The sequence below is a fragment of the Cherax quadricarinatus genome, chromosome 32, assembly GCF_038502225.1.
Source record: "Cherax quadricarinatus isolate ZL_2023a chromosome 32, ASM3850222v1, whole genome shotgun sequence".
NCBI lineage: Eukaryota > Metazoa > Arthropoda > Malacostraca > Decapoda > Parastacidae > Cherax > Cherax quadricarinatus.
Genome location: NC_091323.1, coordinates 23,523,845 through 23,548,762, shown reverse-complemented (window position 1 = coordinate 23,548,762; position 24,918 = coordinate 23,523,845). Strand labels below are relative to the sequence as shown.

The 24,918-nt window shown below is 43.3% G+C and overlaps 1 protein-coding gene across 5 annotated transcripts in view; it reads left to right on the top strand.

The window, feature by feature from the left end:
* Positions 1–822: 822 nt before the first annotated feature.
* Positions 823–24,918, top strand: part of LOC128690291 (DNA oxidative demethylase ALKBH2) — a 50,108-nt gene continuing 26,012 nt past the window's right edge. Inside the window, exons 1-2 of one of the 5 annotated variants that reach the window (XM_053778904.2) lie at positions 823–932; positions 16,172–16,688. In XM_053778904.2, coding sequence (XP_053634879.1) covers positions 16,245–16,688 — 444 coding nt within the window. In that variant the 5' untranslated portion in view covers positions 823–932; positions 16,172–16,244. Of the gene's footprint in view, positions 1,066–1,665; positions 1,820–16,171; positions 16,689–24,918 lie in introns of those variants that run through there. The other 4 variants (XM_070090530.1, XM_070090527.1, XM_070090528.1 and 1 more) reach the window with 4 other exon arrangements.

Sequence of the window (24,918 nt, the reverse complement as noted above, 5' to 3'; positions counted from 1 at the left end):
TGGAGAGAGTTCCGGGGGTCAACGCCCCCGCGGCCCGGTCTGTGACCAGGCCTCCTGGTGGATCAGAGCCTGATCAACCAGGCTGTTGCTGCTGGCTGCACGCAAACCAACGTACGAGCCACAGCCCGGCTGATCCGGAACTGACTTTAGGTGCTTGTCCAGTGCCAGCTTGAAGACTGCCAGGGGTCTGTTGGTAATCCCCCTTATGTGTGCTGGGAACAAAATTAACCTAATTTGCTAGAAATGCTCTGCATAAAAAGGGGCTTTCTAGATAACAGTATGTCATTGATGTCAACTAGGCCTGTATGTATTGTACATGTACTTGTAGAAATAAATATTATTAATAATATAAAGAGAATTACAGCGGTTATCGTGGGTTTTTGGTTATATTGTCATTTGCAGGACAAAATGCTGATGCATAAGAAAATTTCTACTGGAAGTACTGAAGGTTTTTGAAACAGCATAATTTGATTCTTTTAGAATGGTTTTTATATAGAAAATTATGTAGAATTCATCCTACGAGAAGCCAAGACAATGGTATCAGTGCAATGTCAAGGACCCCGGTGGAAATAAGTCACTTTGACCTTTTTTTTGGGTTATCCTAGGTTATTTATACTATGATAATTATACTTATGTGTACTTGTGCCTAAATAAATTTACACACTTATGTGGTGTATATACTGATTTTAATGAAAGGTAACCGTTGAATGCGGTGAATCTCATTTAATAATAATAATAATAATAATAATAATAATAATAATAATAATAATAATAATAATAATAATATAGTAAGTTTTTATAACAATTACCTTTTGAGAAATGGAAATATATTTGCGTTTGCGCAGTAGAAGTAGCAACAGCAGCAGCAGCAGCTGGGCTGCCGCCATAAACATCACTTGAACCCTCGGCAGGGAACCTCTGTTTCATTCCATGTATTTACAGATGTTGGAGGTGTTGTCATTACATGAAAGTGATCGTTATCACGAGGCCAGCAGCCCAGCAACACCAAAATTACGCCAGCTTCACCTGCACTGCATTACGGCGCTTTATTTACTGGTTTTATTTGTGCAACATAATTACTTCCTGATGTTCCCGTTCACTTGTTGCTTATTTAGAAAGTCATACTGTATATACCATTCATGGGAGGGGCACTATGATGATGGTTTAGGGCACTTGATTTAAGGAATTGAAACCATAGATGAAAGGACATGCAATAGATTTAAAGATGACCTAGGCGTATGCACTTATCATTTTATTAAGTATTGTTGATATCTGTATACACATGACCCTTGTGGGTTTAGTGCTTAGTTTTGGTATATGCACATGAACATAAATGAACACTACAGCAGGCCTATTAACCATGCTAAGCCGGTCCAACATATGCCCACTCGTGTACCCGTTAACCAATATTTAGACCTAAACGGACTTATTACCATAATGACGCTACCTGGCGTGGGAATATGTTCCATTTATCTACAAATATATTGCTAGTACTTCTCTGTCCTTTAAATCTAAATTTGCCAGATTTAAATCCATTGTTGCCAGCTTTGTCTTGGTCAGGTGTTTTCATCATATTTATATTCTTAGTTTTTTTTTTTTTTTTTTTCCTTTCGTACACCTCACTCCTATTGTCCCATAATTCTGTCTTTCCAGAGTGCAAATTTAGGGCCTTCGACCTATCTTCATAGATAAGATTTTCATACATGGAAGTGACTCATCCTTTTTATATTTTCAAGTGCATTTATGTCCATTCTTTAATGAGGCTAAAACTCAGCAGCATAACCTAAATGATGCTCTACCAAATTTGTATCAAGTTCAGGTATAACCATAGGATTTTTATTTGTGCTTGTTGATATACTGCCAAGAATTGTTAACCTTGAGAACACGTGTATTGTTTTCTTGGCTTTAGATTTCTGCTAACCACTGCTGTTTTTTTTTTTTTTTTTAGCATTGTTTGACTAAGAGCTACATTAATTAGCTTACAAGTACCATAGCTAATTTCTTTTTCTAGTGTATTAGACCCTTACATTCATCTTCTTTGAATTGCATTTGCCATTACTGACCACATCGACCTATCCAGGTCATTCCGTAGCTTTTTAATGTCCTTGTCAGCTGTTACATGACAGCCTATTTTACTGTCAGTGGCAAATCTGTTGATGTTGCTATTTATTCCCTCATCTGTCATTTACATATTGTGAGCAAGGGTCCCAATACTGACCCCTGTGGCCCACTACTTGTAACAGGCCTCCAGTCTGATTACAGTGAACCCTCGACCAATGATATTAATCCGTTCCAGAGAGCTTGTCTTTAGCCAAGTTAATTTTCCCCATAAGAAATAATGGAAATCCAATTAGTCCGTTCCAGACAGCCAAAAGTATTAAAAAGTTTTTTTTCATGCAATATACATTTCCCTACAAAGAAAACAATGAGACATGCACAATAACTACATAAATAAATGCTAAAATGACACTTGCCTTTAATGAAGAGTATTGATGAGTGATGAGACAATGTTTTTCTTGAAAACTGGGATTTTCAGAGTGATTCATGAGTAAAGGCTTCACTTTGCAATCCCCACTAGCATTACAACAAAACATGAGAGTTAGCCGGTCTTTCATAGGCTTGTGTCCTGGGAGTGCCAGTGTCCTGTTTGGCATTTTCTTCCAGAACAGGCCTGTTTTGTCACAATTGAACACTAGTTGGGGTTGGAATTTTTCAGCTTTGCCATGCCTTATCACACTGTGTATGCCACTATGATTCTTAAATCTCTCAAACCAACCTTTGCTGGCCTTAAATTCACCAATATGAGCACTAGTTTCAGGCATTTTTTCCTGCTCACCTGGGTGTTAGTCGACTGGTGTGGGTCGCATCCTGGAGGACAAGATTAAGGACCCCAATGGAAATAAGATAGTCCTCGATGATGCACTGACTTTCTTGGGTTATCCTCGGTGGCTAACCCTCTGGGGTTAATTGTTTCTCGGTAATTGTTTCTCGATAAGCCCCACCAACGACAATCTCTCCACATCTTCAAGTAGTACAGCTGATGGTGGTGCAGCAGCAGCTGACGGTGGTACAGCAACAGCAGCAGCTGACCATGGTACAGCAGCAGCTGACCATGGTACAGCAGCAGCTGATGGCATTACAGCAGCAGCTGATGGTGGTACAGCAGCAGCTGATGGTGGTACAGCAACAGCTGACAGTGGTGCAGCAACAGCTGACCGTGGTGCAGCAACAGCTGACCGTGGTACGTTAGCATTTCTCGCCCATTTTACTACAGGGTTGGCACTAGAAGCTTTCTTTTGACCCATGGTGGCTTATTTAGCAGTTACAAGCACTAAAAACAATGGAATAATACAAAATACATCGCATGTATGCATGACACCGTCCGCCTTGGCTTGTAAACAATGGCACACTAGCTGAAGGCAGGGCAGCTGAGGCGCTCAGGCTGGACGGCCGAAGGCAGATGCGTTTGGGATGAATGTCCTTACCTGAGTTTTTCACCATTGGTCGAGCCAATATTTTTACGCAGGAATGCATCGTTAGGCGATTTTATCATTAGACGATGCCAGCGTTGGTTGAGGGTCTACTGTACTTCCTATTTGCCCACACTTATATCAGACAGCCATAATTTGACCCATGTTCTGCTACATCATAGTCTCTTGTACGAAACTCAAATTCCTTCACATACTCAAAATATTCATCATCTTGGTCTGCCATGAGTATGTTAATGATAAAGGTTAGTAAATTTGTAAGGCAAGAACACCCATTTCTAAAAATGTGGAGATTCAGTAATAGTTACCTTTCAAGGTGGAATTGAACTGCTTTTCCATTTATTGATGCCATGAACTTTCGTTTCATTAAAGCTTGTCAAATTGTTCTATAATATAAAGCAAGAATAGTGCCAGCTCTATAAATGGGTATAATATATCACATTTGCCACTTTCTATTATGTTACCAGTGTGTAATGGTCTGTTGAAGAGACTAGCAAATTTTCTTGTTAAATTCTTTAGAACCCTTGAAGACAGCTTATCAGGTCTGGATGATTTATTTGGTTTCAGTCTAATTGTTTGAGGTCCATGTCACAAGTGACTTTTCTTGCATAATTTATACTTATCCTGACTTGTATAAAAAAGTATTGATCTCAAGGATTTCATTTGATCTTTTATTTGATCTTTTAATCTCTTACCACTTTAATTTCATTGTTGTTTGAGTTTTATTTTTTGGGCTTCAGTTGAATATATTGGTAAATAAGGTGATCCTCTTCTCTATTGATGTGCCTGTAAATGCAACTCTTTTTACCCAAGAGATGTTATCTGTTGTTTATCCATTTAGGGTAATTTATATTTTATCTAATTTCTCTATTAGAAATACTGTATGTACAGTTTGTACAATGCTTTAAGAAAGTCATATTGGCAGCCATCACCACTGTCTATCTGGCCTACATCATGATAATCCCTAGTCAAGTAGGGTAATCCCTTGGGGCTATATAATCTGCAGGGTGAAAATTGGGGACTTCGACCTGATCGTTATGGTAAATCATTGGGGTACCGAGGCTGATTCCATGTTTACCAGAAAAGTCAATCAGGTTATTTCCTCTAGGTTGCTTTGATACAAATTCCAATTTCCAGTTACAGTCCTGAACTGTTTCTAGAAAGTCACTTGTGCACACACACTAGCTTTTAAATCTCTGCACCAAATTCACCTTAAACCAGCAAATAATAAAGACCCGGGCCGGGAGAATACCGGCAAAAAAAAAAAATAAATAAAAAAAAAAAAAATAGCAAGTTTGGAGAATACACAGGACCTCATCTTCACTAACATTGGTGATCTGATACAAAATATTACCATATCAAAAACAGTATACTCAGGTCACAACATAAGAGGTTCAGACATGTATGCATGACCCCAGACCAACAGAATGCGATTGGTCATGAGAGAGCCTTCACCAAATTCAACTTCAATAACAATAACACAAGATGGGACCAAATCAACCAGATCCTAAATGATATCAACTGGGAAGATATCCTCCTCTTCAAGGGGGGCTCCTTGGCGTGGTGAAGAGGCTCTTGGTCTGAGGAATTAGACCTATCGGTCTTCTTCCTCAGACCGAACCTAATTACCCCCCAATCTCCCCTCCCCTATCCCATCCTCCCCATCCTCCCCTTTTTCCTTTCCTCCTCCTCCTCCTCACTCCTCCCTTTTGCCCTTCCTCTTTTTGTCCTTTGGGATTTCTCCCACAGGCGCGCTAGTTCCTGGGTAGGAGAAAGGATACCGGGGTCCATCCCATTCCGTTGAGGTTCTTAGCGGTGGCGTAGTTTGCCGTGGAATCTGGATCGCCTGGGGATGTCCCGATCCCTCTCCGGTATCCCGGAGTAGCTTTGGGTGTCTTTCGGGCGACGAGTGTATCTCTGGAAGCCACCTTTCGGATTCCGGGGGTGGTGGCCGAAGGAGGTATGCTTTGTGGCGGATATCCGGCCGCCCTCTCTTTTGTCCACCGAGGTAGCTCGGCAGATGTGAGGTTGCTATCCCGGATTGTTAGTTTACTAGCATGATGGGTAGGGTATGGCACGGGTTCCATGCTGCATCTGCGCTACTTGCGGTGCTGAGGTCCTCTTGGGCGCGGAGGGAGATTTCTGGCCCTTTCATTCCTCCTAGGACCTATCCCTCCCCTGTCCCCCCTTTTTTTTTCTTTTTTTTATTTTTATTTTCTTTTCTTCTTTCTTTTTTTTTCTTAAAAACAAAAAGAAAGAAGTAACCTAACCATGGCAGCCCTAGTCCATGAACCTGGTACCCCCGGGCCCCTTCTTGATACCGCACCCCGTTCTGACCCCGCCTCGTCTTTGGACCACTCTTCAGACATTCCTCATACCTCTGTACCTATTGCCGGTGCTGTTTCCTCACCCGCTTCAGGTACTGAGGCCTCGACTGACTCCTTCGATTTATCAGACCTTCGCTCTCCTCTGACTATGCTTCCGGCCTCTCCCTCTACGGTGCGGCAATTTTCAAATCGCCGACCCGTTCCACGTCGGACCAACTCTGGTCCCACGCCTAAACGTCAACGACAATTACCTGCTGATGATACTTCTCCACCTTCACCTTCTCGTTCTTCTCAGAAACGATCGACACGTCCTTCACTACCTTTCCACGCTCAGTTTCAGACTGAACAGTGGACTAAATTCTTCACTTTACGACCAACTTCCTCTACTGCCTATCTTTCTGACCATAGTATTGGCAAGGCACTCCTACGCCATGTTGGTAAAGATATTTCTTTTCATGCTCTTAAGAGCGGTACGCGCATCATTACCGTACAGAATGCTACCCAGGCTCGTGAGCTCTCTCGTCTTTCCCATATAGATACTGTTCCTGTCACCCTTGAAAAACATCATTCCCTCAATTCTTGTAGTGGTACCGTCATTCTGCCCCATACCATAGTTCAACAAAATTTCCAGACATGTGGCACCGACATTCTAGAACAGCTGGAACTCCAAGATCTCCCAATCCTCAAGGTAGACACTTACGTTCTTCCTGCCCGTGGGCGGAGACGATACCCTAGCAATGTGGCTCATTTAACTTTTGACAGCCGAGAACTCCCATCCTCAGTTTATATAGCAGGACATCGGTTACAAGTTCGAAAGGTGATCCCTACACCACAACAGTGTAGAAATTGCTGGCGATTTGGCCATCCAGCGAAATATTGCAGATCTATCGCCGAATGCCCAGTCTGTGGTGCCGATGACCATTCTAATACGTCTTGCAATCGATCTCCCTCTTGCCTTAACTGTCATGAGGCTCACCCTTCGTACTCTCGCCGTTGTCAGGTCTATTTAAACGAGCGGGAAATCCGTTACCTCAAAGAGACAGAAGGTCTCCCTTATGCCATGGCAGTTTCTCATCTCCGCCTCCAAGGGAGACTCCCACGTGTTTCTTATTCCCGTGTTTCAAAACGTCCCCCCACTTCTGGTATCCCATCTTCTACACCCACCTCTGTGGTTACCTCTCCCATAATCACTCCTGTATCTAATCCTTTTGCTGTCCTCGGCTCAGACGTCCCTACTTCAACGCCTCAGTCTAATCTCGCTTCTTCGAGTTCTCTCTTACAAGCCTCAGTATCGACGAGACCTCGTACGACACCTCTTCCCAATCGTCCCTCTACTTCTCAAAAGTCAAAAAAAGGTCCGGTAACACCTCCTACCCATCTTCCACCTCCTCATTTTACCCTCCCTGTCTCTGTCCCTAGTTCTTCCCCTCTCACTGGCTCAGTTACAAATGCAGAGGTTCACCCTCCTCCTCGTAATGTACCTTCCTCCCCTGTTCCCTCCCAAGTTTCTTCCTCTTCTGCCACCTCCCAGGTTCCTGTCTCTTCTGTCCCCTGCCACGCTTCTCCAGTTCCCTCCACCCTTTCGCCCCCCCCTACCTTGGTACAGTCCAATACAGTTCCAATCTTTACTCATCCTCCCCCTACCATTCCCAATATTGTCTCCCATACAACATCTCTGAATTCCGAAACACTTGAAGCAATCTCTGAATATATTGCAGAGACCAAACCATCAATGGACACTGATCCACCTTCCGCTCTTTCTCTCTCCTCTGCTCCATCTGCGCAACTCCTTTCTTCACAGCGCACCGTTCCTTCGCTGCTTGAACATTTTCCACTGCCTCCGCATGTGGACTTTTCTAACCCTTCTAGTCCGTAGGAACCCTTACCTGCGGATTTCAAGTATCTTTATCATTGCCAATCATGGCCTTTTTACAGTGGAATATACGCGGCCTCAGGGGTAATCGGGGTGAGCTTCAGATGTTACTCTCCCAGTTTGCCCCTGTTGGTGTTTGCTTACAGGAACCAAAATTACACTCTGCTGTTATTTCTCACATCTCAGGCTATAATTTATTGTATTCTTCAGATCCTTTTCCTGATGGGACCTTTAATGAAAGTGCCCTTCTTCTCCGCACTGATATTCCGTACCATCAGCTATTTGTTCATACTTCGCTGCATTACACAGCAGCCCGTATCCACTTACATAGGTGGTATACGCTCTGTTCTTTATCTCTCTCTCCTTCTCGGGCATTATCTACTCCGGATTTTGCCTTCCTTGTTTCGTCATTACCGCCACCGATTCTGTTACTTGGTGATTTTAATGCCCACCATTTCCTCTGGGGGGGGGTCTCACTGTGATTCCCGTGGAATTCAGTTAGAGGCTTTTCTTGCCACCCACCCCCTCCATGTTTTAAATACAGGTACTCACACCCATTTTGATCCTCGGACTCATACTCTCTCTTGCATCGATCTCTCAGTTTGCTCTTCCTCCGCCGCATTAGACTTCACTTGGTCTGTTCTCCCGGACTTACATGACAGTGATCATTTCCCAATCATTCTTACTTCCCCTTCATATTCGCCACCTCTTCGCACCCCACGCTGGCAATTTAATCGGGCAAATTGGAACCTTTACTCACACCTGACTGTTTTTAAAGAGGTTCCTTCTTCGTCCTCCATCGATGAGCTTTTACACCTCTTCTCGTCCTCCGTTTTCACCGCAGCTTCTCATTCTATACCCCAAACTTCGGGCAGGCATTCTCAGAAATGCGTGCCTTGGTGGTCTCCTGCTTGTGCTCGTGCAGTACGTTTGAAACGCGCTGCATGGGGCAGGTACCGGTACAATAGAACCACAGAGCGACTCCTTGATTTTAAACAGAAGCGTGCGATCGCTCGCCGTGTCATCCGTGACGCTAAACGCACTTGCTGGCGAGATTGTCTCCACCATCACCTCTGCTTCCTCTATGAGTGCAGTCTGGAAAAAAGTACGAAAACTGAGTGGTAAATATTCTCCTGACCCGGCTCCTGTTCTGCGGGTTGCCGGTGTTGATATAGCAAACCCACTAGATGTTGCCAATGAAATTGGCAATCATCTGGTCTGTATTTCTCAGGGACTCCATCTATGCCCCTCATTTCTTTCCTCAAAGTCTGCCAGAGAGTTAGCACCCTTGGACTTTTCTTCTCTCAGAGAAGAACAGTATAATGTGCCTTTTACACTTCAAGAACTGGAGGCAACACTCTCAGCTTGTCGATCATCGGCAGCTGGGCCCGACGACATTCATATTCGTATGCTACAACATTTACATCAGTCAGCCCTTGCAGTCCTATTACGCCTTTACAATCTTATTTGGTCACAAGGAGTTCTTCCACAGCTGTGGAAATCCGCCATTATTCTCCCTTTCCGCAAACCAGGCACTACGGGACATGAAACCTCCCACTATCGTCCCATTGCTCTTACCAGTGCAGTTTGCAAAGTAATGGAACGTCTAGTAAATAGACGTTTAGTGTGGTATTTAGAGACACACAACAGTCTCTCCACTCGTCAATATGGCTTTCGTAAGGGACGTTCTACCATAGACCCCTTACTGCGCTTGGATACGTATGTTCGTAATGCCTTTGCGAATAACCACTCAGTTATTGCCATATTTTTTGACCTTGAGAAGGCATATGACACAACTTGGAGGTATAATATTTTAGCCCAAGCCCACTCCTTAGGCCTTCGAGGCAATCTACCATCTTTCCTTAAGAACTTTTTAACTGACAGGCATTTCCGTGTTCGGGTTAATAATGTGCTCTCCCCGGACTTTATCCAAGCTGAAGGTGTCCCCCAGGGATGTGTTCTGAGCACAACACTTTTTCTCCTTGCTATTAATGATTTGGCCTCTAGTCTTCCATCAAATATTTGGTCATCACTCTATGTTGATGACTTCGCTATTGCCTGTGCAGGCGCTGACTGTCACCTCCTTACAGTTTCTCTCCAGCATGCAGTCGACCGTGTTTCCAATTGGGCCACCACGCATGGGTTTAAATTTTCCAGCACTAAAACCCACCAAATCACTTTCACTAGACGCTCTGTCATCTCCGATCATCCTTTGTACCTCTATGGCTCCCGTATCCCTGAACGTGATACAGTCAAGTTTCTGGGCCTCCTCTTTGATCGTAGGTTATCCTGGAAACCTCACATTACCTCTCTGAAGGCAACTTGTCACAGCCGGCTGAACCTTCTTAAAACCCTTGCTCATCTTTCGTGGGGAGCTGATCGTCGAACCCTCCTTCACCTACATTCCACCCTTATTTTATCGAAACTTGATTATGGTGACCAGATCTATTCAGCGGCATCTCCTGCTACTCTCTCTAGCCTTAACCCCATTCATCACCAAGGATTACGTTTATGCCTTGGTGCTTTTCGCTCTTCCCCTGTTGAAAGCCTCTATGCAGAAGCGAACGTTCCATCCTTATCCGATCGCCGTGATGCCCATTGCCTGCGCTACTATGTACGCTCTCATGATCTCCGCAATCCTTCCATTTATAGAATGGTCACTGATATTAGTAGACATTCTTTATTTGTTCGCCGCCCCTGCTTACTCCGTCCCTTCTCTCTTCGCCTTCATTCGCTCTTGTCTTCTCTTCAACTACCACCTTTCTATGTACATGTAGCATCTCACTTTTCCCTACCCCCCTGGGAAGTTCCAGCTGTTCGAGTCTGTTCTTTCTCCCTCCCTTGCTCGAAAGCCCAACTGTCTACGGTTGCTTCCCGCTCTCTTTTTCTTGACCACTTTCACTCTCATTCTCATGCCATTGCTGTGTACACAGATGGCTCTAAGTCTTCTGACGGCATAGGATTCGCAGCAGTGTTTCCGGACAGCGTCGTACAAGGGCATTTACTATCTTCGGCTAGTATTTTTACTGCTGAATTATATGCCATCCTTACAGCACTTATCCGTATTGCATCTATGCCTGTGTCATCATTTGTGGTTGTCTCAGACTCCCTTAGTGCTTTACAGGCTATACAAAAATTTGATACACCTCACCCCTTAGTCCTCCGTATCCAACTTTGGCTACGCCGCATCTTTACCAAGCATAAAGATATTGTTTTTTGTTGGGTCCCTGGTCATGTTGACGTACAGGGCAATGAACAGGCAGACACTGCTGCGCGGTCAGCAGTACATGACCTACCAGTTTCTTATAGAGGTATTCCATGTACGGACTATTTTGCTGTAATATCTTCCCACCTTCACACCCGTTGGCAACAACGTTGGTCTACTATGCTCGGCAACAAACTTCAGTCTATTAAACCGAGTATAGGTTACTGGCCGTCTTCTTATCACCAGTGTCGAGGTTGGGAGACTACTCTCTCCCGTCTTCGCATTGGCCATACTCGTCTTACTCATGGATATCTCATGGAGAGCCGTCTTGCTCCTCTCTGTGAGAATTGCCAAGCTCCATTATCAGTCAGCCACATTCTGTTGGACTGCCCACTTTATCAACGAGCACGCAGAATTTACCTCTGTCGTCGTCTTCGCCCCGCTGCTCTCTCTTTACCTTCCCTTCTCGCTGATGGACCCACCTTTCATCCGGACTCTCTCATTGACTTTTTGACAACGACTGACTGACTTCACAAATTCTGATACTTTCAGCCCTTTCTACTTGAATCTCTTGCTACCCTCTACCCCCGTACTATCCCCTGCCCCGCTGTTTTCTGTAACCTGCTGATCATCCCCCCCTCCCTTCTGCCATCCAATTCCCTTGCTTCCTTCCCTACCCTGCAGCGCTGTATAGCCCTTGTGGCTTAGCGCTTCTTTTTGATTATAATAATAATGGGAAGATATCCTAAGCAACACGGATCCAAACTTGTCTAGAACAAATTAACTCTGTGGTACTCGAGGTATGCTGAAGGCATATTCCTTTAAATAAAAGGAAGAGAAGATGTAAACTAGAAAGAGAAAGGCGCTCCCTATACAGGCGAAGGCAAATAATAACAGAGCGGCTAAAAGAGGCCAATACCTGTAATACGGAGGAGGCACTGGTCAGAGAAATAGCAAACATTGAACTTAAGTTTATTCAGTTATACACAAATACAGTTACACAGATTATCATACATAGCAGCATATGTGTAGAGAATGTAGGATAACCCAAAAAAGTCAGAGTACTTCATATCCATTGGGAAATAACAGGAGTCAAGAAAAGCCATAAATGAAATTGAAAGAAACTCAAAATATTTCTTTTCTTACGCCAAATGTAAGTTGAGAGCAACATCCAGTATTGGGCCTATACTTAGACGAGATGGGTCCTACACAGATGACAGCAAGGAAATGAGCGAGCTACTCAGGTCCCAGTATGACTGTTTTTAGTGATCCGCTAACCAAACTGAAAGTTGAAGACCTCAATTTTTTTTATGAGCAAGACAGAATTTGGTAGACTCAAACCTATCTGATGTTATCCTGATGCCAAATGACTTCAAAAAGGTGATAAATGACATGCCCATGCACTCTGCTCGAAGCCCAGACTCGTGGAACTGTGTTCATCAAGAACTGAGTGAACCCCCCCCCCCATCATGTGGTTTTAACATCCTATGGAGAGGGAGCATAGACATGGGGTCATCCCACAGCTGCTAAAACACACAGCCCCACTCCACAAAGGGAGCAGTAAAGCAATAGCAAAGAACTACAGATCGATGGTGCTTACATCCCATATCATAAAAGTTCTTGAAAGGGTTCTAAGAAGGAAGATCACCACTCGTCTAGATACCCGTCTGTTATACAGCTGAGGACAACGTGGGTTCAGAGCAGGCCGCTCCTGCCTGTCCCAACTTCTAGACCACTATGACAAGGTCCTGGATGCTCTAGAAGACAGACAAAATGCAGATGTAGTATACAAAGACTGCATAAGCCTTTAACAAGTGTGACCATGGTGTAATAGTGCACAAAATGCGTTATAAAGTAAGAACAGGAAAAGTTGGTAGATGGATCTATAATTTCCTAGCAAATAGAACACAGAGTAGTAGTAAACAGAGTGAGGTCTGAGGTGGCTACTGTGAAAAGTCTGTTCCACAAGGCACAGTACTTGCTCTCATCCTGTTCCTCATCCTCATATCTGACATGTGGGGATGTTAACCACAGCACTGTCTTCCTTTGCAGATGACTCCCGAATTTGCATGACAATGTCCTCCATTGACGACACTGCAAGACTCCAGGAAGACATCAACCAAATTTTTAAATGGGCTGCAAAAAACTATGAATTGAAGTGATGAGAAATTTCAATTACTCTGATTAGGAAAACGTGAGGAAATTAAAGCTATATCAGAGTATAAAACAAATTCCAACCACAGAGTAGAGCAAAAAACTAAAAGACCTGGGAGTGATAATGTCAGAGGATGTTGCTTTCAAAGACCACAACATTGTATCAATTGCATCTGTTAGAAAAATGACAGGATGGATAACGAGAACCTTCAGAACTAGGGATGCCAAGCCCTTGATGACACTCTTCAGGTTGCTTATTTTATCTAGGCTGGATTATTACTGCACACTAACAGCACCTTTCAAGGCAAGTGAAATTGCTGACCTAGAAAATGTGCAGAGAATCTTCACTCCACACACAACTGTGATAAAACACCTCAATTACTGGGAATGCTTGAAATTCGGTAACTTGTACTCCCTAGAATGCAGGTGGGAGAGATACATGATTATATACACTTGGAAAATCCTAGGGGGATTAGTACCAAACTTCCACACTAAAATCACTCGCTATGAAAGCAAAAGACTCGACAGATGATGCAACATCCCTCTCCATTGAAAGGCTGGGGTGCCACTAGCACGATCAGAGACAACACAGTAAGTGTCAGGGGCCCAAGACTGTTCAGCTGCCCCCAGAATACATAAGAGGGATTACCAATAGACCCCTGGCTGTAGCGATTTTAATGTGTACCTGCACACCAGCACAGTGTGTAAGTACACCTACCATCTGACTTACGACCGAGTTCGGTTCCGAGAAACCGGTCGTAAGTCGAAATGGTCGTAAGTCGAACTTTACTGCTGAATATCAACAAAACATTTTTGTAATGACTTTATTTTATTGTTTTATTTTGGTATTTCATGTTTTACTTTACTTTTTATGCTGTTAGTACTGTATTTTATACTGTAAGGTTTAGGATAAACACTGTGTACAACACAAATAGTTGTTTATTTCCCAGAAATTTGGCATAAAAAACACAGTCGTAAGTCGAGTGGTCGTAAGTTGAGCAGGTCGTAAGTCAGATGGTAGGTGTATATTTAGGTACAGGTACACATAAGTATAATTATCAGAGTACATATAAAATACGCAGTAACTTTAAAACACTTGAAATTTTGGAAAGTTTCCTGACATAATAGATGTGGTCACGGAGAATGTAAACAAACCGGGTGGGATGCGCTGTATTTGAAAGACCGCTTGCTGTACATGTATAGCAAATTTTGGTCATAATTTGACATCGCCGTATTAGCGGAACGCCATAAAGCGGGGCCCTACTGTAAATACTGAATAACTGTATCTCATAAATGTTTAACCTGTGACCCTATCAAACTTTGTTTTTTAAATTACATTACCTAACAGAATACTCCATTCTGTTGAATGCACAGCAACTCTGCAAATGACTATATGACCTGTCTTTGAAATGCTCATTTGTGCTTAATTGTTACTTGTTTACTATAATTTTTACCCCTGAATATATCATTGCTTAGTTAATCTGAAGTTAATTTTAAGCCTGCCCATAATGCTCTGCATACAAGGGGCTTTTGGCATGTTACACTTTACCACTGCATTTCTTTGTACATCTATGTATCATGTCCAAATTAATAATAAATAAATAGGCTTAAATAATTATATATAGTGTTTGCAATAAACCCATAATTGGTGGTAGAAGCACTGTAAATTATGTAGATCTAATCTATTATAACCCAGCAAATTTAGTGTGGCTTTTTCTGTTGAAATTAATGCTTTCATAATACAGTGGTACCTTGACTTACGAGTGCCCCAACTTACGAGTTTTCTGAGTTACGAGCCGTCGCTCGGTCGATTGTTTGCTTTGAGTTGCAAGCCAAAATCTGAGTCACGAGCGAGCTTCAGATATGCCGCCACTCGCAGGAGAGAGGAAATATCAAAAACCTTGATAATAACCAAAGTGTAACATCCTTTCAATTTTGATACCACTGGTGGTGTCATCCTGCCAGAATGTTCTATAACGTATGCCCTAAGAGAAACAATTCTGGAACGTGTAATATATGTTCAGCAGGCCAGCTGGTTGGGTGGCCGGCTGGCTGGCTGATTTGCTTTGGCTGTCTCTATCTCCTTCTGTCTGTTTCTATCTGTCTGTGTATGTGTCAATCTGTGTCTGTCCCTCACAGGTACACATGAATACAGTTATACAAAGTGTAAATTACCTAGGATGACCCAAAAAATCCAGACAAAGTGCTATACTATGCTTGTAGATATAAGGCATAATAAACATGACTGGCAAGTAATACACATTTTCACTTGTTCAGGAATCAGACGTGACTGACTGCATCATGTGTAATACCTGTTGGTTCATGAGCGGCTCTCTGAGACAGAGACAAGTAGAGAGACAGGAAGACAGAAACACAGAAAGACAGATAAGCAGAGACAGATAAACATAGAGAGATAGGCAAATAGACAGAAACAAACAGATAGACATCTTTATATGTAATAGTGAAAAATAAAGCCAGGGCAGTACACAATCAACGAATGTCACTCCACGAGTGTCACTCCACTGGCAGTGGAGTGATACTCATCTTATGCCGTGCTTCAAGGAGTTTCATATATATGTACTCCAGCATTTCTAAAAAATTGCTGGGACCTGGCAAAAAAGGCAAAAATAATTTGTTATTTATAAATACATTTTTTCTTGTTTAAAAACCCATAAACAAATTGGGGTGGTTTTTTGGGGGGGCTGGAATGGATTAATGGCATTTCAGTTAATTTCAGTGAGGAAAATTGTTTTGATATACTACAAGCAAATTGAGTTACGAGCTCAGTCATGGAACAAATTAAATTTGCAAGTCAAGATACCACTGTATGTATGTGAAAGATTACGCTGATGGTGGCAGATTGGAAGTGATGTTGGTAGATGTTATGAATAATATTTTGACAGCATAAGATGATTTTAATTTCTATTAGTTCAGTATTTGGGTAGTAAGTACTACTTTACTAGTCATACATAAATAAGATAATTGTACATGGCTTTCTAGTACAGTAATAGTTATTATTGGTAGTTTAAAATTTCTTACTTTTATAATATGTTGAAACTTTTCATGATATTTTACGGTTTTAACTGTAAATGTTGCATTTCTCCAACTTTGGTATATTTTTCAGGTTCTACATTCTGACAATGAATATGAAGTAAACTGCTGTGTTCTTATGCTCAGTAAAGCAGCACCATCTCAGTATGGACTTTCATGTGATTAAAACCAAACAGTTTCCACTTTCTGATGGAATTCTTGGTACAAAGAAGCAGTCTGATGAAACTTCAAAAGAACAGAAAATAGGTATTGCTTCTCTCCCAGAAGAGAACATTAATAGCAAGAAGAAAAGGAAAGTTGATGTTCTGGATTGTACTTCATGTGAACATGTGAATAAAGAAGGTAATGAGGAACCACACAACTCCTACTTGTATAAGAATCTGGACTTGGCATTTCCTAGTGTTAAAAGGAGAAGTTTGCAGTGGAGAAAAATCATAAGGAATAATCTTGATTTGGACTATACACTACTCTTTCCATGTGATGTTGCTGATTCTCTGCTGCAGGTGCTTGAAAATGAATTGGATTACTTCACTGGAGACCTTGCCAAAATTCACATCTTTGGCAAGTGGCTTGATGTACCCAGGAAACAGGTATTATAGATGTTTGAGATTCATGTACACTGTACAGTCATCCCTCCAAGTTTACATGTTGGCTACATTCCCACTGACCCCAAGAAAGAGGAATGCTTTCAGTCATTCATTCACTCTTGTCAGGAGCGTGCTAATATCACAATTCGGATGGACCTCTGAACTGTGACATCACCCCCCCCTTCCCCCTTCACAGTGCAGACACTGTACTTCTCACCTCCAGGACACGAGTCTGGATAACCAGCTGTTGAACTTTTACTTCCGAGTTATAAATTGCATTCTCCCTAATTGTTTTTTATAAATATATGGGGAAGCGGTAAAGCATTCTTCCTCTGTAAGCCATGCGTGTCGTAAGAGGCGACTAACATGCCAGGAGCAAGGGGCTAGTAAACCCTTCTGTATATATTACTAAAGTTAGAGAAACTTGTTTTTCTTTTTAAGCCACATTGCCTAGGTGGGATACGGCTGGGTTGTTGAAAGATGATTAATCCTGTCTTAAATCTGCCCAAAATGCTATCCATATAAATATGGGCATTTCCTTGTAAGAATTACTGTTAACTTAGTAATGTAACTAATTTATCCTCATAGGAAATAGTTATTGTAAGGTGAATGTTTATCCTGATGAAATGTGCATGCTTCACTGTTGTCACACAAGTGAATTCTGGTGTTTAGATCAGATGAAGTCTTACCAGTGTACTACTACACAACCACTACAGGAAATGAAGTAAACTGTTATCCCTTTCTGGTGAGATCTAGTAACTTGAGACAATGACTGGAAGATTAATTCCTCTTTTTCTTAACATATCTGCAGTTTTACCAGTAGGGAAAAATGAACAGTTCATTGCAATCATCACCCTCTTTGGGTGATGAAAACATATTCTAGCCTCTCTATAAGATAGTATGATGTGGCAAAGATGTTATTGATGCTACATTTCTCATCTAATTATGTGGGGGCAGCAGATCATGTAAGCTCTTAGAAAGAACTATACTGAAGCTCTCAGTTTGAGTTTTTCTTACCTTGATGGGAGAGGGGTATTATGCTATTCTTGTTTGTGGGCTTGTGGTAGACTGAATTTTTATTGGTCTAGTTTGAGAAGCTGGACATAAAGAAACATAGGGTGTTATCTTGTTTACCTTCCGAGCATAAACTGAATTGAAGATTAGACTGTGTTAGGGCAGCTTTTGAAGTTTTCAAAGGTTGACGGAACTGTGGAAAAAAGACACTTATGTACAGTTCAGGACATTAATTAGAGGAAACGTTTCGCCACGAGTGGCTTCTTCAGTCCAAATACAGAGAAAACTAAGAAAACGCATACATACAGTGGCAGGAGTCAGGTGAGGTGACGCGTGGGTAGAGGTAGTAGTAGTGGAACTAAGGAGGTGATGCTAGAGAGGGACCTGCTGGCATCATGTAACACCAGTTCCCAGGATGGGTAATATCCTCTTGCTTAGTAATTTTGAAATACTGTAACACCGGATTTTTGCTTTATATTGTTACTGACTGAAATTAGTGCAGCTTCAATGCATTTTCTCCATCTTAAGTCGTCTTCTTTAATCACTAGTTTAGCTTCATTGAATTTCATGAGGTGTCCAACATCGTCCCTATGTTGAACACGTGTTTTTGCGGTCATCATTTCTGCAAGCATTTTTGTGTTCTGCTATCCTAATGTCCAGAGATCTGGCTGTTTCCCCTACATATACTCGGTCACACCCCCCACATGGTATAGTGTAGATTCCTGCACTTGTGCCAGAATCATGCTTGGGTTTTTGTATCAGGTTCCTAATAGTAGTTGAAGAGCCTCCAAGTTACATCATTTCACCGGTCAGCAACGTTGCCAGTAATGTTTCAGAAATGTTTGACAGAAAACTGGCTAAAATATCTACCAGCTCTTCAACTACTATTAGGAACCTGATACAAAAACCCAAGCATGATTCTGGCACAAGTGCAGGAATCTACACTATACCATGTGGGGGGTGTGACCGAGTATATGTAGGGGAAACGGCCAGATCTCTGGACATTAGGATAGCAGAACACAAAAATGCTTGCAGAAATGATGACCGCAAAAACGCATGTGTTCAACATAGGGACGATGTTGGACACCTCATGAAATTCAATGAAGCTAAACTAGTGATTAAAGAAGATGACTTAAGATGGAGAAAATGCATTGAAGCTGCACTAATTTCAGTCAGTAACAATATAAAGCAAAAATCCGGTAGTTACAGTATTTCAAAATTACTAAGCAAGAGGATATTACCCATCCTGGGAACTGGTGTTACATGATGCCAGCAGGTCCCTCTCTAGCATCACCTCCTTAGTTCTACTACTACTACTACTACTACTACTACTACTACTACTACTTCTACTACTACTACTACTTCTACTACTACTACTACTTCTACTACTACTTTTTTTTTTTTTTTTTTTTTTTTTTTTTTTTTTTTTTTACACAGGGTTTGACAAGGATCCATCCCTAGCTTTATTGACAGCATTTACAGGTTATGATTCCTAACTTTATTGGCAAGCCAAGAGCTGTTACCCTACATCAGCTCATTTGAAAGCATTTTTGTTATGAGACATACAAGTAGGGAACAGGATGAAGTTGGAGCCATCTGTGGGGCCAGCATTTTCATTTGATCAACTGACGTTATCTCGTGACATCATTATGCTGCACGAATGTGTTCCATACTCGAGTCATCCTGGGTATGTATGATCTCAGATGGAGTGATGTTCTGGAGAAGGGTACAGCCAGAGTGAAGCTGCTTTCTGCCCGCCTTGTGGCATAAAAGCTTGTTTCACGCTGTCCTCGAAGTGGATCCATGTGGTATTTGACAATATTGGCCTTGTACATAACAGTAAGGCACCCACATCCTCCTATGTTGAAGGCTCTGCTGAAAATGACAGATCTATCCAGGATGGGTCCAGGCGTAGAGATGAGACGCCTGCTCTGTTCTCTTACTCTGTCAAGCAGTCGAGATGAGAGGGGGCAGGCAAAACCAACAAAGTGGAGCATACTAAGGTGTGAGCGCATTTGTGCCTCTCAGATATGATCTTGCAACCCCTACTGTCACAGATGCAGATACGCGGCGCTGTAAGCTTCCCTGGCTGCCTTGTTTGCTAGATTTACAACATGGTTCTTCATTGTTAGTTTGGAGTCAAATTTCACCCCAAGGATATCAACTTCTTCTCCAGGTGCCAACATCGCCCCATTCTTATCCTTACTACTGCGCCAGCATTACCATTATGGTGCCTAGAGACTAACATCATTTCTACTTTTTCAGGTGCAAATGTTACTTGCCATCTATTTCCAAGCTGATATAGCTCTCAGCTGGTGATTGATGTAGCTTAGAGCAGTGGCATTTCTTCTCTTGGATAAGGAATGCCAGTGTACAGTCGCCTGCATATGCATGATTCTGGATGAGATGAAGAAGGTCATGAAGTAGACATTCCATAACAGTGGACCCAGCACACTTCCTTGTGAACGCTTTGCCCCAATAGGATGCCTTGCTGATTCCGCTCCATTGAGGACTACACTTAGTATCTACCATGAAGGTAATCACTGAGGAGACATAGCGTAGAGCCTGCAATTCCCAGTGCTTGAAGTTTTGCTAAGAGCCCTGGTGCCACACCCGGCCGGTAAAGCGCCAGCAATGTCCAGTGCTACCACACAGCTGACTTTGGGATTCATCCAGTGACTGTGCCACTTAGTGGAGAGGTTTAACAACAGATCAGCAGAGTAACCTTCCTGGAAGCCATATTGACGATCACAAAGTAGTGAGTATAAGTGCATCCCAATCATTTGTCTTGAGATTATTAATGTCCAAGGGATCTACCAGTGATTGACAGGAGGACACTGGTCTGTAAGTTGATTTCTTGCTCTGTCTTCTTTTTGTGAACAGACCACATTTGCCCTCCTTTCCATGGAGAGGGCCATTTACACTGTACTAGGCAGTGTGAAAGATGCGAAGGTTAGGAGGTGCTGCTAGCTGGTCTGCACATCTTCTCAACAATCTTGGGCTCAACTTGTCTGGGCCACAGCCTTTCTTCCTTTGGTCAAGTGATTTAAGAAGGAAATGCACTCCTCCTGCCTTATTGTCACCACTGACAGTTTTGACACAGTTCTTGCAGCTAGCCAAGGAGGGTCCCTTGCTGGATCAGGAACTTGCATTTTGGTAGCAAAGTGTTCAGCAAAGAGGTCCGCCTTCTCTTGACTACTAGTAGAGGTGGTCCCATCCTGTCGATTTAGAGGTGGAATAAGTTCATCAGGCAGATAACCTTGTCTGTCCTGACCAGGGACCACCAGGTTTTGGAGCCTACCCTACCTGATGCTAACTTTCTTTTAGTGTCCACCTCCCATTTAGTAATGGCCCACTTTTGAACATCACCCATATGCCTACAGGCTTGCATGTGCAAGTTCCTGTTATAGGTGGTAGGATGTCTCTTATACCTTCGCCATGCTTTGTACTTAGCAGTAGCAGCCTCTCTACAACGAAAGCCAAACCAAGGCTGATCTGTAGGCTTTGTCACATATTGCCGGTGAGGAATGTGTTCTTGTTGCAGATTAAGGATGTGTCAAGTGAAGGCTTTCACTTGGTTGTCCACATCCCCCTGGAGAAGAGCATTCCAGTCGGTGGTGGCGAGCTCAGAGCAAAGGGCTGGCCAATTACCTCTTTCCCATAGCCAGGTTGTGCGTGTGGACTCCTCACCTCGTTCTGTTGGGATCTTAAGTGTGGTAAAAACAGCCTTGTGCTCTCTCTTTCTCTCTCTCTTTCTCTCTCTCTTTCTCTCTCTCTCTCTCTCTCTCTTTCTCTCTCTCTCTCTTTCTCTCTCTCTCTCTCTCTCTCTTTCTCTCTCTCTTTCTCTCTCTCTTTCTCTCTATATCTCTCTTTCTCTTTCTCTCTACACATTGGTTTGCAAGGTTAAGGATCCAGCTTTATTGACAAGCTATTTACAGGTTAAGGATTCCTAACTTTATTGACAAGCTAAGAGCTGTTACCTACATCAGCTCATTTGAAAGCATTTTTATTGTTATGAGACATACAAGTAGGGAACAGGATGAAGTTGGAGCCATCTGTGGGCCAGCATTTTCATTTGATCAACTGGACGTTATCTCGTTGACATCATTATGCTGAGCGATGTGTTCCATACTCGAGTCATCCTGGGTATGTATGATCTCAGATTTAGTGATGTTCTGGAGAAGGGTACAGCCAGAGTGAAGTTGCTGCTTTCTGCCCGTCTTGTGGCATAAAAGCTTGTTTCGCTGTCCTCCGCGTGGATCCAAGTGTGGTATTTTGACAATATTGGCCTTGTACATAACAGTAAGGCCACCCACATCCCTCCTATGTTGAAGGCTCTGCTGAAATGACAGATCCATCCAGGATGGGTCCAGGCGAGAGATGAGACGTCTTGCTCTGTTCTCTACTCTGTCAAGCAGTCGCAGATGAGAGGGGGGACAGGCAAACCAAGAAAGTGGAGCATACTCAGGTGTGAGCGCTTGTGCCTGCGTAGCAGTATCTTGCAACCCCTACTGTCAAGCAGATGCGAGATACGGTAAGTGCTGTAAGCTTCCTGGCTGCCTTGTTTGCAAGATTTACAACATGGTTCTTCATGGTTAGTTTGGAGTCAAATTTCACCCCTAAGGATATCAACTTCTTCTCCAGGTGCCAACATCCTCCCATTCATCCTTACTACTGCACCAGCATTACCATCATGGTGCCTAGAGGCGATCATCATTTCTGCGTTTTCTCAGGTGCAAATGTTACGCCATCTATTTCCCCAAGCTGATATAGCTCTCAGCTGGTGATTGATGTAGCTTAGAGCAGCTGGCATTTCTTCTCTTGGATAAGTGAATGTCAGTGTACAGTCGTCTGCATATGCATGTGATTCTGGGATGAGATGAAGAAGGTCGTTGAAGTAGACATTCCATAACAGTGGACCCAGCACACTTCCTTGTGGGAACAGCTTGCCCCAATAGGATGTCTTGCTGATTCCGTTCCATTGAGGACTACACTTAGAGATCTACCATGAAGGTAATCACTGAGGAGACATAGCGTAGAGCCTGCAATTCCCAGTGCTTGAAGTTTTGCTAAGAGGCCCTGGTGCCACACTGGCCTCGAAAGCTGCCAGCAATGTCCAGTGCTACCACACAGCTGACTTTGGATTCATCCAGTGACTGGTGCCACTTAGTGGAGAGGTTTAACAACAGATCAGCAGCAGAGTAACCTTTCCTGAAGCCATATTGACGATCACAAAGTAGTGAGTGGTAGTCAAAAAAATCTGTCATTTGTCTTGAGATTATTGTCTCAAGGATCTTACCAGTGATTGACAGGAGTGACACTGGTCTGTAGTTGCTGATTTCTGCTCTGCTCTTCTTTTTGTGAACAGGGACTACATTTGCCTCTTTCCATGGAGAGGGCCATTTGCACTGTACTAGGCAGTGCTGAAAGATGCGAGTTAGAGGTGCTGCTAGCTGGTCTGCACATCTTCTCAACAATCTTGGGCTCAACTTGTCTGGGCCCTCACAGCCTTTCTTGGTCAAGTGATTTAAGAAGGAAATGCACCTCCTCCTGCCTTATTGTCACCCCTGACAGTTTTGATACAGTTCTTGCAGCTAGCCAAGGAGGGTCCCTTGCTGGATCAGGAACTTGCATTTTGGTAGCAAAGTGTTCAGCAAAGAGGTCCGCTTTCTCTTGACTACTAGTAGAGTGGTCCCATCCTGTCGATTTAGAGGTGGAATAAGTTCATCAGGCAGATAACCTTGTCTGTCCTCTTGACCAGGGACCACCAGGTTTTGGAGCCTACCCTACCTGATGCTAACTTTCTTTTAGTGTCCAACTCCCATTTAGCAATGGCCCACTTTTGAACATCACCCATATGCCTACAGGCTTGCATGTGCAAGTTCCTGTTATAGGTGGTAGGATGTCTCTTATACCTTCCGCCATGCTTTGTACTTAGCAGTAGCAGCCTCTCTACAACGAAAGCCAAACCAAGGCTGATCTGTAGGCTTTGTCACATATTGCCGGTGAGGAATGTGTTCTTGTTGCAGATTAAGGATGTGTCCAGTGAAGGCTTTCACTTGGTTGTCAACATCCCCCTGGAGAAGAGCATTCCAGTCGGTGGTGGCGAGCTCAGAGCCAAGGGCTGGCCCATTACCTCTTTCCCATAGCCAGGTTGTGCGTGGTGGACTCCTCACCTCGTTCTGTTGGGATCTTAAGTGTGGTAAAAACAGCCTTGTGGTCAGGACGATCCAACGCATGCCGAGGGGTTGACAAGTGACTATGCCTTCTGCCAGATCACTCACTACTGGGTCAAGGAGGAGCCAGAGATATGAGTAGGGAAATCAACAAAGTTTCTCATGTCAAACACTGCAAGAAGGTCATCAAAGTCCCTCTGTATAAGGTGCTGGTTGAGGTCACCAACAATTATAATATGTTGACAGTTGTGTTGTAGCAGAAGGGAGTCAATATTTTCCATTAGGAAGTTGATAGGGTCTGAATGTTGCCACTGAGGTCTGTACATTGCACATGCTAGTACAGAGGTACTAGTGTTTATACAGAGCTTGAAGAACATCATTTCAAGATGTGTAGGGGTGGCAACATCTATGTGCTGGGCATGAACACTTTTAGAAGAAGACACAGCAACACCACCTCCTTGCCCTTGCCTGTCTCTTCTCATCCATGAGGTGTAGCCAGCAATTCTTGCAAAATTTTCTGGAGTCCTGTCATCCAAAAATGTTTCAACAACAGCTATCATGTCGGGACGTCGAGTGTTCCACAAAGCTATGTGTGAGCTCTCAACATTAGTAATGAAACCTCTAATGTTGGCCGACAGGATGCTGATAGACTGGCTCCTCATGATGAAGTGGTCAGCTTGAGGTGGGTGGGTGTGTAGGGAATGTAAGGTGCCTGCCCTTGAGAGAGGTAGGGTACTGAGGCAGCTGCAGGGATGTAGGTCTGTGGTCTTGTAGAAGGCCCAATCCCACCTGCTGGGCTGGGATAGGGAGTAGCTGAGTGAGTGACGTGTGAGAGTGTTTACCAATTCAGAGATCCTGCTGGTTTGTTCTGAGAACAGGTCTCTAAACAGGTGGCCCTGTCTGTCAAGTTCCTTTTTCTTCCGACACTGGTCCTCCTTATGTCCTTTCCTGTAGCAGTAGTTACACCTGGTATCTATCGCAGGCAGTTGTTGGCAGAGTGCCCCTTCCGGTGACAGCGAGCACAGCCTAGGTGCCCGGGAGGG